The sequence below is a fragment of the Mixophyes fleayi genome, chromosome 3 (genome assembly GCF_038048845.1).
Source record: "Mixophyes fleayi isolate aMixFle1 chromosome 3, aMixFle1.hap1, whole genome shotgun sequence".
NCBI classification, from domain to species: domain Eukaryota; kingdom Metazoa; phylum Chordata; class Amphibia; order Anura; family Limnodynastidae; genus Mixophyes; species Mixophyes fleayi.
The window spans coordinates 270,309,799-270,330,094 of NC_134404.1; the positions used below are offsets into that span (position 1 = coordinate 270,309,799).

The 20,296-nt window shown below is 36.1% G+C and overlaps 1 protein-coding gene across 1 annotated transcript in view; it reads left to right on the forward strand.

The window, feature by feature from the left end:
* The window catches only part of SYNE1 (spectrin repeat containing nuclear envelope protein 1), a 334,503-nt gene that overhangs the window by 67,145 nt on the left and 247,062 nt on the right, over positions 1 to 20,296 (forward strand). Inside the window, exons 14-23 of the mRNA XM_075203581.1 lie at positions 1,958 to 2,126; positions 4,249 to 4,345; positions 5,479 to 5,681; positions 9,844 to 10,008; positions 11,718 to 11,870; positions 12,630 to 12,773; positions 13,330 to 13,503; positions 14,046 to 14,204; positions 18,714 to 18,878; positions 19,545 to 19,679. Coding sequence (XP_075059682.1) covers positions 1,958 to 2,126; positions 4,249 to 4,345; positions 5,479 to 5,681; positions 9,844 to 10,008; positions 11,718 to 11,870; positions 12,630 to 12,773; positions 13,330 to 13,503; positions 14,046 to 14,204; positions 18,714 to 18,878; positions 19,545 to 19,679 — 1,564 coding nt within the window. The remainder of the gene's footprint in view (positions 1 to 1,957; positions 2,127 to 4,248; positions 4,346 to 5,478; positions 5,682 to 9,843; positions 10,009 to 11,717; positions 11,871 to 12,629; positions 12,774 to 13,329; positions 13,504 to 14,045; positions 14,205 to 18,713; positions 18,879 to 19,544; positions 19,680 to 20,296) is intronic.

Sequence of the window (20,296 nt, forward strand, 5' to 3'; positions counted from 1 at the left end):
AATTTACGTTTCGAGAATATGCATGAAATTGTTGATGTTTAGTCACGCATATCTCAAGATGCTTAAAAAACAGTAGTACTTGGCTGAACAAGTATGTATACTGACGATAGTGTAGAGTTGCAGCTTGCCATTGTTAGCAGTGAATGCTCCAGTTGCATTACCATATTTATACACAATATAAACATGTAAATGAAGTGTCATATACACAAGAGAGAGTAGTGTCTTGACAATTATTAATAAATGCAAACACCTCCACATCTATTGTATACAACTTTCAAAATTAAATGTACATCTTCTCCTGCAGTAGTACAAATAGGATTGACAAATAAGTGATGCGGATAGATATCCTCAACTTGATCTAATATAGCTGCCATGCTAATGAATTAAGCAGGTAGATAGCGCTGTTGATAGTCGTCATCACCATCCCATATCTCTGCACCACCCTCCAGTACCTGCAAGAGATTCAGAGAGACCAAGAGGACATGTATCTACATCTAATTATGTTGCATTGCTAAAATTACACAATATTTGCATCATTAAGCCCCGCCCCCACCACTTATCTATTGCTGGGGTGAGAACCGGGAGGTTGCACTGCTCTCCTGGGAGGTCTCCCAGAAATGCGGGAGTCTCTCAGACATTCCAGGAGAGTAGGCAACTATGTGTTAAAGAAAAGCAGCTAATGAATCTCTAGACTGAAGTGTCTTTTACATTTCTGTCTCCATTACTGAAGTCATGTTGTCTTACCTGTCAGTCTTTGATTAAATCTTGGTCTCCATGAAAATGGCCACCTCTATAGGCATCAATACATGGACATAGGACACCATTTCTGAACTGTCAACCATGTCTTGTACTGGCTCAGCATCAGGGAGAATGCCATACTCTTCAGGGAGTGAGGGAGATCACCCCTATTCCAGGGAGAGTTGGCAAGTATGTATTGCATCCACCCTGACATTGACACATTCATTCATATATGTTGTAGTGCTTGGTATTCCCCATTTTTTAGCACATTTCTGAAAGACTGCACATATTTTTACTTTAGCAGCCCCCACTTATCTGTTTACTAACTGCTTATTAGGGCAGTGAGCACTGTTTATATATTTTCTATATCTTTATGCTGTTTAGGTCACATCCACTGCAGTGCCTGACTGTCCTTACATATTAACCCTCACATTGCCTCCAGTCATGTATCACTCCACTGAAACATCAGGGCCTGCTGCAGGCTCCCTGCTGTGGTCATTACCCTTCAGGCTGAATCCTCTGGGCCTTTCAGAGGTTCAATCCACATATAACCACCTATAGCGTATTCTCTATAACCCTTGTCTGATGTTCTTACTTCTTGTACGTCTTTCTGCATAATCATATACATTCTAATAGACATTTCTGAAAACTGGTACACTAGGAAAAAGCGTAGTTACTCATAGGAAGTAATCAGAAATGAGCTTTAATTTTCCTAATTGTACAAGAAAAATAACAGAAAGAATCTGTTTGGTTGCAGTGGGTCAAAGAACCTCTGTCTGCACAATTACCTGTCAACCAGATTCCTAAATGCCACTCTTTGTATATTAATGTGAGTTCTACAGATTTGCGTTGTTTGTGACTCTGTATTGTAGGTTCTGTGTGCGTGTATGTGTACACACCTATATATATATATATATATATATATATATTATATATACACATGTATATATATATATACATGTATATATATGTGTATACATATATATATATATATATTGAACACATGCAAGTGTGGTTATGTTTTGTGAATGAAACTTTTTGTCAGACATTAGAGGCTTTGCTTTTACTTAGTATTAAAAGTATATCAACAAATTGCTCGTCGTGCTGGGGTCATTGAAAATTATTCATTTTATTTTAGTGTTGTGGTTCTTAGAAATGAGTTGCACATCTTTATGTATGTAATTCATGCAATAAAACAGATTTTTTCTCTCTTCTTCAGGTTCAGTTTTGTAGCCTCCTCATCCCAGCTCCATATGATAAAGTTAGAATTCATGGAATTAAAGTATCGCCTCTTAGCACTTTTAGTCCTGGCAGAATCTAAGCTAAAGTCCTGGATCATCAAATATGGTAGAAGAGATTCTGTGGAACTTCTTCTGCAAAGCTATATAGTGAGTAAAACTAGTCTCAGAATGTTTGAATTGCAAATGATGAAATAAAGAATTATGATGAAACCAAGAACTGCGGACTAAGTATATTTGTTAAGAATTGAATGCATTCCCTTTTTCAATAAGACTGCAATGTGATGGAAACCAGACAGCAAGTCATAGAAACATTCATGTTTATGCCGTAGTTACATCAGGGCTCCCATATGTCATGAGTCTGACAGTCCCATAACTATCTTGGCATGTTAAAATTTGATAACTCATGGTCGTCCAGATTGTCAATACCAATTCTTAACGGTCATAGATTAATGTAGGTGCTTTATTGCATTTGTCATATATTAGAATTATTAAGTGTCTATGTTTTTATATATATATATATATATATGTGATTGAGAAACTTTTCAGCAAAGCCTGAGTGGATTATGTTCACTGTTGGTTTGCCTGGCATTTGGGAAAAGTATGATAGAAAAAATATGTTTATTAGGTAGTAGTCGATGGAATTTATCAGCCAGGATGATGTGACAGGTAGAGTTAAGTACCTTTTGAATGCTGCAGACCCTGGCGCAGGATTGGATGGATTATTTTATATGCAGATTGCAGTATTTACTCCCTTTCTGATAGGGGCGTTGGTGGGAGACCCAGGGTCTGATCCTACATCTAAGGTCACATGTATGCACAACCAGTATAAAGTTGAACACTAATAAAACTATGTTTTTGTTCTCTGGAATCACACATTTAAATGTATCAAATTGTTTTCATTAAGTATATATATTTTTAAAAAAATTGACCAGGACACTATGCTTGAGATTCCGGACCTAGAACCTTTGTGTGTCTGGGACTGACAGAACAAACCTGCTTTTGGGTTTGACAGTGAGCTGATCCTAGATGTGAATAATATAAAGGACATTTCCACACAAAAATATAGGATTATATTTTTTTGCCTTTTGCATAGTTACCTGGCAGTGCTAGCTTATTGCAATGCACCATTTAATAATAATCATTATAATTTATTGTATAAAATAGGCTAATATAAACATGTTAAACATGTGAAACATGTTAGCTATTTAATGGCACTAAAATGTTTACTTCCCCTAATTACGCATTCAATCTAATGCAAACTGTGTAGCACATCACCATGGCAACATGTGCTGTAGAATTCATGGTGAAGGACTTTTCCATTTTTGTATGTTAGAGTACATTTTTTCTGGCATCTGCAATACCTAGACATACTGTAGCTGAATAAGCTAAAAAAGAATATGTACTGGTAACTGCCGTTAGACAATGCTTTTCATCTTTTAAAATATTATTTTTATTAGAACTCACTTTATGGTTAAAACTTTTTCAAGAATTAGAATTTAACCAAAGCCAGAATAAATGGCTAATAAACAAACACAATAAATTTGGCGCTGTAACACTTGTCTATATCCTAATATAACTGAGTGTATGTCCGGAGACCCGCTGCTGAAAAAAACCTGTGGGTTCAATTGGACAACTCAAAAAACTCAACATTGTTTGAGACAAATTCTATTGCTTCAATCTATAGTCAAGATCGTCACGCCAATTGAACGGTTTACCGTTTAAAGTTTTTTTTATCACAAAGATGTTTGATATGGGGTTTATCTGGAGATATCCAATGCAAATTAACATTTGAATGACCTATGGAAAAACAATGTAACATAATCTATGTATCGTATGGGAAGGAATAAATACATCCTTTTCAAATGACTGAAGTTACAGATTGATATGTATACATAAACCAGCCTTTACATGCATATTGATAGTGGAGTGGGAACGGTTTATCAGTGCACTGATATTGAAGTTATATACTGTTGTATATTGTTTTTAGTTTAATTAAACACTTTATTATTATCCACGTGGATTCATTACTGGGTGTAGTCCAAAGTCTCAGCGCTGTTTTACATTTTTTTAAATGACTAATAAATTAATAAAGTTATGTAATTTAGAAATGTCAAGTCAGTAGCAATATCAATAGCACATCGCCAGAGAGTCCAGTGATGTCACTGTGGTACCTTATCTGAGTACAATATTATCTGCTCTGCGTTTATAATTGTTTATAAAAAGTGTGTATGCTTCTCTGTATAATGGAGTTTAATATTTAATATTGCAGACATTTATTGATGGCAATAGATTCTTTGAGCAATATGAATTTACCAGCCAGTCACTTAAGCAAGCAGCTGAGATGTATGTGAAAGCTGATGGATCAGGTAAGATTGTGTTATTATTTACTGAGCACTCATATAGGTCAGTATCATATCTTGCATGAAATTTCTCTGAGCATGCCCAGACAGTGGACACACACATATGCGCAATTATGGCAATTATGTCCACCGGCATCTGGAAATGTGTGACGGAAGAAGGAAGCCATTTTATTGGCTTCATTGTGCTCCATACCGTCAAATTTACATGGCGACATTTATTTAGACGTATTATGCTACAAATCCCAAACAGGGTTTGAGCAAACTTTGGGAGATTTTTATATCGCTTCTTTGTCTGCTCTGTGACCATCAGAAATTTTGACATTCCCTCCAATGGTCTCATTCCATTCCTTAATTGCACCAGACCTGCCTCCTAAAACCAGATGACACAGTCAAGCTGTTTTACTGTGAGAATAGTATCAAAATTATATAAGGAGATTATGGTCTGCTTATAGCACTCTAGTGAAAGAATATTTCATACATTTATTTATAATTCTTAGGGCTAGATTTACTAAATGGCGGGTTTGAAAAAGTGGAGCTGTTGCCTATAGCAACCAATTGGATTTTAGTTGTCATTTATTTGATACATTCTACAAAATGACAGCTAGAATCTTATTGGTTGCTATAGGCAACATCTCCACTTTTTCAAACCCACCATTTAGTAAATATACCCCTTAATGTTCACTTTAATCCAGTACATAGAAGAAATATTGTAGATGCTAATATGGTTGTTTAGAGGTTAGCATGTGAGTAAAATAGGAGAATTCCATGTAGGTCATACTGGCTGTTCACTGTTGTAGACATTGCAAATTTGTAGAAAACATTACATTCTCTATGGAGTCAGTGTGTGGGTCAGTGTCCTTCTATAATAGAAATATGCTCATCATCAAGGTTTTGTTAACAGAAACAGATGGTAAGCTTGCAGGCAGCTTGTCACTTCCCACGCTACAGCAATGTGCAATGTTTTTGTAAACACATTAGTCTAAGTAAAATTTGTGTCTTGGTACAATTTTTCCAAGACACCAATAGTGTGGTACTTAGCTTTGGTGCAGCATATGGGAGTGTAGCTAACGAATACAATTGTTTAATTTTAAAAAATGTATATCTTGGTCTTTACTGATTATTTTTGGGGTCATGTGTAGCTGAAGAAGCTGAAAGTGTGACAAAGTTTTTGAACGAGACCACCGTTCAGTGGAGAAACCTATCCGTGGAGGTGAGGAGTGTCAGAAGCATGCTTGAGGAAGTTGTCGCCAACTGGGATAAGTACAGTAATACAGTAGCTAGTTTGCAAGCCTGGCTGGAGGATGCTGAAAAGATGCTAGACCACCCAGAGCATGCCAAAAAGGTGAGTGGAGTGAAGGGCTTTTATTGTACTCCTACTTGCAGACTGTAGTTTGTTCCGTGTTATAATAAGTTTAACAAACTGCTAGCTTAATTAACTCTGCTATCCAGTTCTGGATGAGAAGCCTAATGAACCTGATATTGAATTTTTTTTTCTGACCAATAAACTAGTTTGATAATAGCCACCAAGAGAGATTTTTAAGTTATTCAAACTAATTTCTGTGTGGAGTTTTTATGTTCTTCCTGCGTTTGTTCCTTCCTGAGTTTCTTCTGGGTGCTCTGATTTCCTCCCACAGTCCAATGACCTGTGTGTGTGTGGTATTGAATATAGATAGCAGAGATTATTAGCTCCACTGGGGCAGGGATGGTTGTGAATGATTAAAATATTATAAGCGTTGTGTAACATATATATGTGTATAATAATGGTATTTTTCACTCCTTCCATCCACACATTTCCACTGCTTGAGTCCCTCACTCCCATCTCTATTACTAGCCTCAGCTGCGGGTCAAGTGGACTCTTTGCTACCTAGGGTGAAGAGGGGTTTGGGAATGTTCCATAACTTCACCTTACTGCTGGTCCTTCCATCTTGCTCACCCCAGTGTCCCAGGCAGGGAATGCTGAAAGGCAAATGTGCTCACCCAGCAGTGCAGGGGCCATCTTGGAGCCAAGGGTTTGCTGAAGGGGTGGTACTTTCAGGATCGGGTACCAGTAAAATACCTCAATTATACCTCATTTATGATGTGACTGACTAATAGTAGGAGTGCTTTTAAAACAGCAGCTCCTAGTGCCATCATTTTTAAGCATAGGGCCTAGACACAGTTATTGAGACCATGCTGTAGGCATGGAAGCCCTCTTTTTCCTGTATATGTCGTAGGGATTGGAAATCCTAATTGTGAAGAATGGAATTTTCACCCAAAAATGTTTTCTTCAGATAAGTCCAGAAAATGGCTTAGCTATGCATTTGTTGAAGATGCAGGTTTCTGTCTTCAGTGGGTTTTAGTGCCAGTTGCCTGTGCTGCCATCAGAGTGTTTTTAGAAAGTGTGGGCAACAGTAGACTATCCTCCCATTCTTTTTTAACTTCATTGGTCCTGAACCTGGCTTTGAAGGTCCTGCAAGGTGCTCCTTTCCTGCCTCTTAACTCTTCTTTTGTGTTGTCTCACCTGCAAGGTCATTTTTCTTCTAGCTGTTATTTTAGCTAGCCACGTCTCTGAACAGGCAGCTCTCTTTGTTCTCATAAAAACTAATTGGTCCTGCATATGGTTTCCTCATTCAAACCTATAGTTGTTTCTGGCATTCATATCAACCAAGAACTAGTGAAAATTGTGGCATCACTATAGCAATTCCAAGGAAGCAATGCTCTACTCCTTGGAGTTGGTGCATGATCTGTGGATCTATCTGTCCAGGACACACCCTTTTGCTCCTTTATGTGAGACTTAAGAGTGGATGTATTACATCCTTTCAGTTGATCTCCACCTGGATCATGACAGCAATGTGACTGTTCTACTATATGGTTGGAGTACCGATCCGCTCTGGGCTGATGGAAACATTGATTGACTAGGACAGTCGGAGTTTCTTAGGTAATTCATTATAGGGCGACAGTGGACCAGGTTTGTAGAACAATAACCTGGTCATTTCTGCATACCCTTTACAAATTTTAGCAATTGCCATATCTGCAGAGGCCACCTTTGATAGGAACATCTATTTTTCCCCTCTGTTTTAAGGTGGCTTTGGGACAACCCACAATCTGTGTCCCTCTACTGCTGATGAGAATTAGGATTTTAGTAATATTGGTGAGATATCAAAGGTGTTGACAAGCTCATTCCATCAATGTTTCATATTCTGTTATTTAGCCTAATGGTCTCACAATGTCACAGGAAAGCTCTTTGCATATAATAATTTCTACCAGTTTGATAAAATACATGTGTGACAGGATGGACCACCCTGTCTGTTGATGCTGGGAACCGACAGAGCTTACTTTGCTACCGTTCTCTTTCTTTATCCCAATTGTGCCCACGCCATAGTAGGAGGGGCTTACAATAATTCCACCACTGGACTCCTTAACGGCATCCAGAACTGCAGTCTTTCTGGGTAACTGTCACTGCTAGTGTACCCCCCTGCTGTTTCACCTGGGCTGGTACCCCTGACCTCTTCATATAGATCAGGGTTGCTGTGGATGGATCCCCCCTGGCCTATCACACTGGCCAGAGCTGCTGGGTAGCAGCAAAGCATTAGTACTGGAAAGCTGGATCCAAACCTCAGAACAGCCGGAAACAGATTAGATTTGGGTCTAATCTGTAGGTCACAGGAAATACAGCAGGGAATAAGTTGTCAGGATCTTGAAGCAAGTGATGTTTATTCGCTGAAGTATTCTGATAAAGACAGTTCACACTGGTTGAAGGTACCAGTGATCAGAAATTCAGATGGAACAATAATGATACATTTCAGTACAAACCAGTGCTGTTTTATACAGTTTTGAACACAGCCTAGCAGGGGGTAAGCAGCCCCCTGAACTGTTTGCTGACCCCAAGAAGTCTGAGTTATTTTTAGTATCAGGATGGAATATGTTTCCCAAAACATGGATTTAAATGTACACTTATCTGTGATATCCTACGTCACGTGCTGCTTACAATGTTCAGACAGGTTCTAACACTCTGGACAAAAGGCCACTCAGGAATACCAGTAACGACCTTCTGTGGTGCATTTAGACTAAAAAAGAAATGTTGGTTACTCACATGAATAGACTTAATAAGCCTTAATGAGGACTTCCTCTTGAAGCTACACAACAGACTCCTCAAACAAATGCTTATTGCATCAGACATATACCTCAAAAATGAATGCATTTCCTATACACAGTGCCACACAATACAACAAAACCAGTACATCTATAAATAAGATCCCTGAGCTATTTTCTTTAAATAAATTCATACAATAAGTTATTTATAAATGATCCAGCCACACTATGTTTCACTAAATTGATTGTAATGATTTGGTAATACATATTATGTGACCAATGAATACTGTCCATATAGTGAATGTCTAGGAATTATGCACTAAGAAATAATGTAAGTTGACTACAACATTACAGCTGTTTACACTACATAAGATTTTATTAGTAGTCAGTTGCCATGGGAACACAGACTTATCACGAATTGGTGAGTGTAATATGTAGAATTGTTTGGTTATACTTTTTAATTTTATTTTTTTTTCTTCAGTGAATACACGGCAGTAAAATTAGGACTCCTATAAATTTCAGTTTTCTACGGATAGTTGCTTATTTTGCACAAAATCTTACTATACTTATTTTCCAATAAATTAAACTCAAAATATAAACAAATCAGCCAAGCAAGTTGAAAGATAATCCTTTAACAGTTTTACCTTACATGAGACATAAAAGAAAGTTTTGGGTATTGGCTTTAGCAAACTTCAGGTCACATGTGTGCCTCACTTTTACACTCCAAAATGATGGGAGACCTAAGTATAATGTACCATTTTGTAGCTGTAAATTAAATTAAAAGTGGGTATCAAATTTTAAAAAAAATAAAAAAATATTTTAGTTTCTGTCTGTTCAGGTGTATTGTCTTATGTTATGCAGGAGAGCAAAACACATCTGTCACCATATTGACCTGCAAATGACCAACCAAAAGCTAGTCATAATTTCTTCTGTTACCATGATACCAGTTTTTAGGCAATTCTACAACCGCTCTAGTAACAATCAGGTTTTATATATGCAATATACACATAACATGTTTTCCTTCTCAAAGAGATAGTGCTTTCATTGTGGCTGTCTACTGCCCAACCGTGTGCTCAAATGTAGTGTTCAAGCCCCATTCATCATTAACATTCAGGTGCTGATACGGGTATGTGGGCTCAGTCAGGGGCTCCGGTCTCCTCTCATGGTCCAAGACATAATGGTAGGTGAACTGGCCTTTGACAAACTGTGTTAGGGAAACCAGATTATAAGCTCCACAGTGGCAGTGATTGATGGGCCTGCATAAAATACTCTCATTGCACATTGCTGTGGAATATGTATCCACTGTCTATATACAAGGATAATAATTAAAACTATTATACGGTTATTTAGTTTGGCAAAACTCAACTCAACTCAACCATGTCAGAATATTCTGTTTGTTCCCTTCATACCTTATATTATTTGTTCTTGTTTAGGAGTTCTTTCGCCATTTGCCTCACTTGATCCAGCACCACACAACAATGAATGACTCTGGCAATTTTCTGATTGAGACATGCGATGACACAGTCTCTAAGGACATCAAGCAGCAGCTCCTCCTGCTCAATGGGCGATGGAGAGAGCTGTTCATGGAAGTCAAGCACGTATGTTACTCACCTTTTCACGTTTTATAAAGAAAAAGACAAATTCTATATTTTATGCAAAGTCGGTCTGGGTTACATTCACCATAGAATCCGAGGAGGCTCTTAGTCAAATATAATCTCTAATTACACTTCAAATTCTTGCTTGTTTTCTAAAAGGTTTTACTAGAGTAAGATATGTGAAAAAATCAATAAGCGCAGAAAAATCAATGTGTCTTTGTCCATGAATATTTTAGCAACCTTTCTACAGCTTTGTCATTGTATCATAATGGCTAGCTACTTCCTGTAGGGACATGTACATTAAAATTATTTTTATTTACATTGTTTGTTTTTAAAACTGTCAAGTTGTTTTTACAAATATGGTAAACAAGGCAAAATATTATTTACTACCAACCAATCAAACGTTACCTTTCATTAGCTTGATATACTAATCAAACCTGATGGGACTGGTTGCAATAGGTTGTACTGCCTATAGCTACTTATTATTAGATTTGCTAAGAAAATTTTCTCTAGAATTTACTTTTCATTGTGGCCTGGGGGTAAATGTATCAAGCTGAGAGATTTCCGGCGTGTTTGAAAAACCAATCAGATTCTAGCTATCATTTATTTAGTACATTCTACCAATTGATAGCTAGAATCTGATTGGTTGCTATAGGCAACATCTCCACTTTTCAAACCAGCCGGAAAACTCTCAGCTTGATACATTTACCCCCTGGTGTACTGCAGTTCTCCTTCTGAACAAAATACAATCTGAAAGGTAGACTGTATTTATCCACCACATCACACATTCTTCAATCAGACCATAATTGTCATCCAGTCAGGTTAGTAAGACATTAATTGCCAGCTAGTTACAATGCATTGATGTGGATGTTCATCTGAGCACCAAAGGACCAAATCAAAAAACTTTGCATGTCTACCAACATGTCTTGGTTGTATGATCATTCCACACACGCAAGGATGTAGGTCATTGTTCGATGCTACTTTCAGTCCATTTGGTGATAGTTTTGAGCCCCACATACACAGCAATTGTTGGCCAATTTGGTCAAGATGGCCAAGTGAAAAATCTAAATCAAACCCTAGGGGTCATCTATAAAAATGGAGGATGGATAAAGTGAAGGTAAAGAGTCCTTAAAATGGTGGCAAATGAACATCATGTAGTACTGAAAACACAATAACAAAATTGCCCCACAATAGACTAAGCTGAAGATAAAAGTGGCAGTATGAGAATTTTGTGTGAGTAGCTTTACTATGTTAATTTCATCTTGTTCTTGCCACCCATGAAATGATGGATGTTGCCATATCTGTCATCATCATACTACCAGCTGTATGGAGGGAGTTTCTCCTTGTGATTGCAGATACCTTGATCCCTTGGTTCTTGAATGCCAATTTTTATGTACATTCTATTTTTATTTTAACACTGCACAACTTAGACTAAATAGGGTAAAATTAGCTCAAATTCAATCCAATGAAAGCTACAGAAATACAGTTTTTCCTGTATGTTAGCATAAATACACTTATGTTATGCATTATTGTAATTGTGTTAATTTGTTTTTAGACATTCATTCCATATTATTCTATATTAGAGTTAACTGCTAAACATCTTACAGAAAGTTTTAAAAGGACATATTATTCCCTACAAAGTTATGCAACCACTCTACTGATGACAGTGTCCTATGAAAAACTTCTATTACTTTTGTTTTGATGTTTTGCAGTATGCTCGAGAAGATGAATATGAAAGAGCAAAGAAGGAATATGCTGATGGTTTGATAGCACTGGCAGCATTTGCAGAAGGAGGCAACGAAAGAATTTCCATCCCTTTTGATGTGTCCTTTCTAAATGTCAAGATGTTTGTCCAGGATTTAGAGGCATGCCCTTTTACATTTCTATATACATTTTTTAGCAATCAGTATACAAAAGTCATACTTCATTGTCATTTCACTTTACTGAAATATAATTGTATACCTTTGGTTTTCCTCTAAAGCAGATCCAGGTCCCTATACTTGTTCTATAATATATTTTGTTCTTTACATTGTCCTATCAGGTTTCGCCAGATAGTGAACAGTTGGATCTGACAAAGTTGTAAGAAACGTCATTGTTCCAGTTGGCTAACAATGCCATACATGCTCCCAGTTGTGTCATCTGCCAATTGGGTTTTCCTTTATTCTCATTCAAGTGCAATTCATTTGGCTTAGATGATTGGATAGGATGGTTACCTGATTGGCCATACAAATTGCAGCATCTATCTATTTCACTGATATCATCTGAGGTTGTGTGTGGGTAGCTTTACACTCACACACAGAGCACTTCCCCCTAAACAATGCCCACATATTCTATGGTAACATTACATCCTTACCAAATATGACACATCTAAACTTTAGATTATTTCCTTGTATACTATGTAACTTCTGAGTCCAATTGCCATCTGAATAAATGATTTTGTAGCCAAACTGAGATGACTTTCAGAAATGCTTATTTCCTACTGGCCTTCACCTGTGATGCCATGCTAGATATCTTTTGTATGGGCTGTTATTATTATAGTCACTTCTTTGGTAGAGTTTTGCTGAAAAGGTCTAATAAAAGCTAGCAAGTGTGTAATTATGTGTAATGGGGAATGTCTTTTCCAGGATATCAAACAGAAAATGCCGATCATAGAAGCTCAGTATAAGTCAATTACGAGAATGGCACAGCTTCTCACAAAGGAATCTCCTCCAGTAGAAGCCAATGAGATGTTGGCAGCTGTTTCAAGAATTAAAGACCAACTAAATAAAGTAAGAAGGGTGACAATGTTATGATGATACACACACACATTATTTATCATATTATTACTGTTAAACTCAAGGGAGTAGCATAGTGTCCACAGTGTCTAGAATGGTACTAAGCACAACGGCATTTATACAAAAGACATTTATAAATTTGTAATTTAAAGACAACTTCATATCCATTTATATCAATGTATAGATAAATTCTGCCCAATTTTTTTTTTTAAAAAAAATATTCTACACATTTTTAAAATTCTACAGATTTTTAAAAATTCTACACATGTTCTTAAAATTCTTTATACATATGTTCACTTTCAATCATTTGAGGCATGGTCAATGGTGCCAATAAGCAAAAATTAGCTGCTATACAATGCTTGCCCTAAAAAATATCATATCCCTCTTATTATAGAATAATAACTGCATTAGCAATAATGTATTTTTAATGGAAAAATACTTAACACTATATTTATACAATTATGTCACAGGTTTTGAAACTATTGATATAACATCTAGTATGATATGTCTTATGAGGGACTAATTAACATTTCTGTAATCATGTCCTTAGATAAGAGAGCGATATCCCCCTCTGCTTTATGAATCACATCAACTTCTTACTCCACTTGGAGAATTTGAGAACCAATTGACCAACTTTTATGAGTCTCTTGAGAAACTGAGTGGTGTTATCTCAGTGTCTGACATAGACTTACAATCTACTTCTGTTTTGAAACAAAAGCAGCGGGTATGTATAATATGGCTCGGATACAAAAAAATGTAATAATAGTAAGGTATCATAGTTAGGAAGGGCCTACATTATTATTTTTGCTATGTTGTATTATGCATCTATTACATATAAATGTGTTTTAGTTTATAATCAATAAATTATCAATCATCTTGCCTAAATCTATTCATTAAACAGGCCTAACTTAGTTCTGCATGATGGATTGGGTAATAACTTTATGGAAAAACACACATAGGCATGAAGGATACAACAATAACTACAACTGATATTGCAAATAAAAGAGAATAGTTATAATATAGAATTATTCATATAAAGCCCAGGATAAAAAAATTAACTGGCTTAGTATAAAAGGGGCGAAACAGCTTGAAAAACTAAAATGGGCTATACTTACTATAGGTAATAAAGTTAAAATTGCACATGTTTAATCATTTGTGTCAGGTTAAACCTTTTTAATGCTCTGAAGTCATCAAAAGTCTTCAAGGGAATTAACCAGCCAGAGGTCCACCAGTTGTATAAATGTGTGTTTACTTTTCCTATTGTAGGATCTGCTCACGTATCAAGAGAGCTGTAAAAAGTCATTGGTCATAATTGAGAAGAATGGCCAAGCTGTCCACAAGGCATTGACAATAAGTAAATCGTTGCATCATGTTGACCAATCTGGTCTCCAAAAGAAAATAGCAGATGCCCAGTCTGCATTTCAGGTGATTTGCAGCACATGGCTACATTTCTGACTTTCTCAACTGTCGTTTTGCAGATTTATATTTCTTTGGTTGTCCATTTTCTAGGGTTTTTTCTACCCTGTAAACATTTCCTATCTTTTAATCTCCAAGTTCTACATCGGTTATCATGAATATCTGTGAGACACAGTGCAGAACACGAAGCAATAAGGGAATGTTCATGACACACTTGTGGGAACCTGCCTAGAAAACGAGCTGCGCTTCCTATTAAAGAATTGTTTTTACAAACTTTGTGTGCCTCCGGTCAATTGTCTTCTTAACTTTGCAGGTTGTTGAAACTAGTGTCTGGAAGTCAAAGTCATGATTTTCATGTTTTATGTCATGTTATCTCCAATCAACCTTTTTATAGTTGTGTATATTTTATCCATCTGTTAATATTTGAGATGGTTAAATATTGCAGGTGGATACACAGAATTTTTATTTTTAGAAATTACTATTAGCATTATAACGTTTTAGCATTTTGAATAGCGCCTACTAGTGGCATTTACCAAGGGGCTGCTCGAGTACAAATCTAGAGCAAATAAGGATGTAAATTTAATGATAAATAATAATCTGGGGCCTGATTCATTAGGGATCTTAACTTGAGAAACTTCTTATTTCAGTATCCTGGACAAAACCATGTTAAAATACAAGGGGTGCAAATTAGCATTCTGTTTTGCACATAAGTTAAATACTGACTGATTTTTCATGTAGCACACAAATATCAACTTTAAATTCCAGTGTACAAATAAGCTATCAAGTATTTGTGTGCTACATGGAAAAACAGGCAGTATTTAACTTATGTGCAAAACAGAATGCTAATTTGCACCCCTTGCATTGTAACATGGTTTTGTCCAGGAGACTGAAATAAGAAGTTTCTTAAATTAAGATCCTTAATGAATCAGGCCCCTGGGGTTTAATCAATGGGTTGAAAAGATGACTATTTTTGTTCATGGTGTGGGTTGGAATGAAGCCAGTGTTGGCCATGTTTTGTTTTTGGAATGAAAACTGTTTTGGCCACAATTATTATTACATACTACCACATTTTGCACAACGCTGATCTAACTGGGCAGATGACATATTCCCTCACTTCTGTCACAACATGTGGAGAATTGGAGGCTGGTCATGTTAATGGAGAGAATAGTCCTTTCATAGAACCAGTATCTTCACACAGGAGAAGCATTTTCTAATCTAGTAAAAAAAAATCTGCTGAGAACTTGATTGTGTTGCGAGTATAATCATTAATTTAGATTGAAAACACTTCTGTCATTTTAATAAAACATTATATTTTCACATTTTTTACCTTGGCTTAATAGAAAACTGTTAAAACTGAGATAACAAGTTGAAGTAAGTAAAGGAGAATTTCCATTATTCTCAAAGTTATTTATATTTAGTAGTTGAGTTATTTTGGATTAATTTACGTAGTGGGTAATAAATTTCCAATCCCAGCATAAAGTCTACCAAATGAATTTATACAGAACCATATTAATAAGCAAGTAAACAGTAAATATCTGTAGGTGCCTATATTTAAATGCACAACAGAGGCAGATTTTGGCGTTAATGTATTAATAATATAAGTTAAAATAACATAACATAATTATACTCTTACCAAGTGCAAAACATCTTGTGACAGGGAACATTTGAAGTAGTTTGTTGAGAAATGTATTGAACAGTTCTCACAACTCCTAAGCACAATTATTTCACATATTTTTTATAATAATAATAAAAGTAAGTATTATTATTTTTATTTTTATGTAGCAGTTTCTCCCAATAGGACTCAAAGCATTTTGCATTGTTGCAGAGGGGGAGAGCCACCTTAGGCACACATCTGCTATTATATGGAATCTTTCACATCCGTCCCTGCCCTATTGGAGCTTACAGTTTAAATTCCCTTCCGCACACACAGAAGGCAACTAACTGCCAGTTTATTTTTGGACTGTGAGAGGAAACCCACGCAAACACAGTGACAACACACAAACTCCACACAGATAGGGCCGTGGTAGGAATCAAACTCATGACCCCTGTGCTGTGAGCCAGCAGTGCCAACCACTGTACCAGCAGGCTGAAGTCACAATCTGAATGCTGCATTTTTACAGCTAATGAAACACGATGATAAGAAGGCAGTTTGCCAGTAATAGTCACTGAGAAATACCTAACACACCACGTTTACTGTTCACTACATGAAAGTTAATTGGACGCTGCCCACCATGTTACACTGGATTAAAAACAAGGGGATCAAACCCACTTATGTGACACTAGCCGAAAGCGACACAGTTTTTAAAAACATTGAACAAAAATATTCCATGGAATGCTGTCACATAATTTCCAATGGAAAAAAAATGGAAAATTGAACAGAAAAATAAACAAATATTACAAGAATAATTATTAATAATTTCAGTATTTTGGAAATGTATAAACAGCACCATTATGTGTAATCAGCACCATTAACATAAACAGTCTCTGCTACTGACTGTAGTTAGCTGACTCATCCACCTGTTAATTTATATTATAGTTCCATTTAGCAATTTGCAAATACCTAAAGACATTTTGGAAAATAAAGTACTACAGATACAGTAGGGTCCTCATAGGAAGTACAAGGGTCTGTATTCCAGGCAACCATATTTCTACTTGTGTGTTTTTTAACGTATGTTTTGTTTGAACAATTAATTTCTATGGCACTTTTTTGTGTTTTCCGATGAAAAGTTTCTACTGTGAGCGTAACCCTTATGCCAAGTTCTGCACTGTGTATCATGTCGCAATTATTTTCTTTTACTTAATTCTCCCTAAGCATTTTGTCCAAATGTTTATTTGCCAGTAAGGGGTTTTCTCTATGTCTTGTACCATGTTCTGTACCAATAATTGTATATGACCAGGGAAAATCTGTATGTTCTTGTCTCTGTGTTGCTAAAATTGTCACTTCATCTGTCTCCTTCAGATTTCTTTAATCAATTAGCAATCAAGGAATCAGCTGCATTTTGCCTCAGTGAATAGAACTAATTATGCAGATATTCAAACTGTGTCCACTTTAACTCAGTGGAAATTGAGAGTAGTATCAAATTGATATTTTTGCCACTTTAGATAAGAGTTCTATAACTCCAGATCATTTGCTTTGACCCATAAATCCATTCGGATCACCAAGATTTGCACAAATTTGAAACAGAGGAATTACTTGTCTTTGATTCAATAGTCATTCAAAAAAGTATCTTCTGAAAATCAGCTTCTGAAAACAATCACAATCATCTACATTGTTTGCAATATTTCGATCATCGAGGGAAACATTGTGCACAATTTATGTCAGTAATCCCACTAAACTGTTCTGCAGCCATTGTATTTTATCAGAAAGTGAATGTTAATAGAGAGCAATAGTTTCTGGTCAAATTACAAAGCAAATATAAAAAGAGTGTCCGATATCTCAATCTCTGTAAAGGTGTAAGGACTTGTGAATAATATTTTTAAATATTTCTGGCCTGTATTTACCACAACTTTCAGAGGTTCCACTGATGGTTCTAAGTCTAAGAAGACACCATCAACATACTTAACATAATATAAACACAGGAAAGGCAATTACAATTTCACATTAATTGATTAATAAATGCATTGTCACAAACACCTGAACATTGTATGGTGGTGTATACAGTATAATGTGTGCATTGCTGATAGTACACTATTTTCAAATCGACAGTGCATCACTACAGCTAGATTTGCTAGTTGGCTTTACGAAAAAAATGTCCACATGCCTCAATTGTTCATAAGATAATCTGTATACATTGTTGTTTAGTTTTTTTGCTGCCCGGCAGCTTCACTGTATTACTGAGGATTGGGCAGCACGGTGGCTTTGTGGTTAGCATTTCTGCCTCACAGCACTGGGGTCATGAGTTTGATTCCTGACCATGGCCTTATCTGTGTGGAGTTTGTATGTTCTCCCCGTGTTTGCGTGGGTTCCTCTGGGTGCTCCGGTTTCCTCCCACATTCCAAAAATATACTAGTAGCTTAATTGGCTGCTATCAAATTGACCCTAGTCTCTCTGTCAGTCTGTGTGTGTGTATGTTAGGGAATTTAGGCTTTAAGCTCCAATGGGACAGGGACTGATGGGAATGAGTTCTCTGTACAGCGCGGTAGAATTAGTAACGCTATATAAATAACTGATGATGATTACCTGTTTTGCAGATATCTACAACATTGTTGCAACAAAGTAAAAAGTGAACAGTTTTAAGCTATTTGTTGGTCCAGCATGGCTGAAATTAGCATATTAATTCCACCAGTGAATATACTGAGGGCCTTATTTAGAGTTCCGAGTAAAGCACACAGTAGTTTCTCTGCATGTAAAAAAACAAATGCCATTTGCACCCCTGGCATTGCAGCATGGTTTGTCCAGGTGCAAATTTTTACCCTCCAGCTGGATATGCTTCTAATTGTAAATGAGGTCCTGAATGTTCTATGTTGAATTTATCGTAATTATAAAATATGTACATATCATTTTCTTTTTAAATCAAGAACATGGCAAAGAAAATATCAGAATGGAAGAAAAATGTAGAGTCTAATAGTAGCATGATGAAGAAGTTTGAAGAGTCCAGAGCAGAACTCGAGAAAGTGCTAAAAACATCAGAAGCATACTTTAAGGAGAAAGGAAACCCTGAAGAATTGCTGAAGAAGCATACTGTAAGTAACCATATGCATACAATTGCTGTGGCTCATTGGGCCAAATATCTTGCTATTACATAATTCAAGTTATATGTATAGTATCAGATTTTTTTTCTTACTTTAAATAGTTATGGTATGGCATATTGTGGACTTTATTTTAAATGTATTTTACTCTTTAGGCTAGTTTAATCCTAATTTTATGCATTGGGGTCGTTTATTTCCAAGGTCAAAGCATTGACATTGAAAATACATGCTGACATATTTCGGAAAGTTGATCTGATGGTGATGTTAAGTAGATTTTAAAGTTTAGCAGACTGCCGTCATGAAAAATTCACTCTATAGCAAATCTAGTATTACTGTTCTTTTAATGTGCTCGTATGTATGTTTTTTTTTATTATTATTTGGGGTAGTATTAAATTTAATGAACAGATGCCATTTTTGAAGTAGAAAAATATGTAGATGTCTTAGTGACGGTATTGTTTTGTCAATATACTGTGTCTTTCACTGTAGTGTTAAATTTGTATAGACTGTAGGTATCAGTGTGTTACTGTCTATAAAAGGGTGTACTTGTTAACTAAAATAAGAGTAATAGTGACATATGCACAGTGTCATAAAATGAAACCATGTTCAAGTTAAAATCATGAAGTGTATTTGCAACCGTGTAATTTTTATCGTTGCTTACAGGATTTTTTTGGACAGTTAGATCAGAAGGTGCTTAACACATTTCTGAAAGCTTGTGATGAACTGACAGATATCCTCCCTGAGAAAGACCAGCAGTCGCTCCAAGAAACTGTGCGGAAATTACATAAACAATGGAAGGTTTGTAGTACAGTTTTCTTTGTAGATTTTAGCTTATCACAGTAAAAATAATACTAGGTATCTAAGTGGAAAATAGTAATCTAAATGTAAATGTTTTGTTTTATGTAAAGTTATTTTTACATTGTTGCAAATTTTAGCAAAGTATTGCCCTTTTTTTGCTTTCATTTGTATTATTTTTCTTTTTGTTTTGTGTATTTGCATAATATCCTAACATGCTACCCTGTGTTGACTATAGATATTGCCTCTATTACTCGAACATATAGTAGAGTCTTCATAGACTCTCGGCCTCTATTATGAATACATGGGGGTATATTTACTAAACTGCTGGCTTGGAAAAGTGGAGATGTTGCCTATAGCAACCAATCAGTGTCTAGCTCTCATTTTGTAGAATGTACTAAACAAATGATAACTAGAATCTGATTGGTTGCTAAAGGCAACATCTCCACTTTTTCAAACCAGCAGTTTAATAAATATACCCCATGGTCTTGATTTGTGTGGGTAGACCTAGATTTCCTCCAAATCCATTTGCTAGAGGAGCAAGATGATGAAGAGTACTGAACAATTGGTTTGAAATAAGCAATGCTGTATTCAATGTGCAATTGCATGTGTTTGCTTTA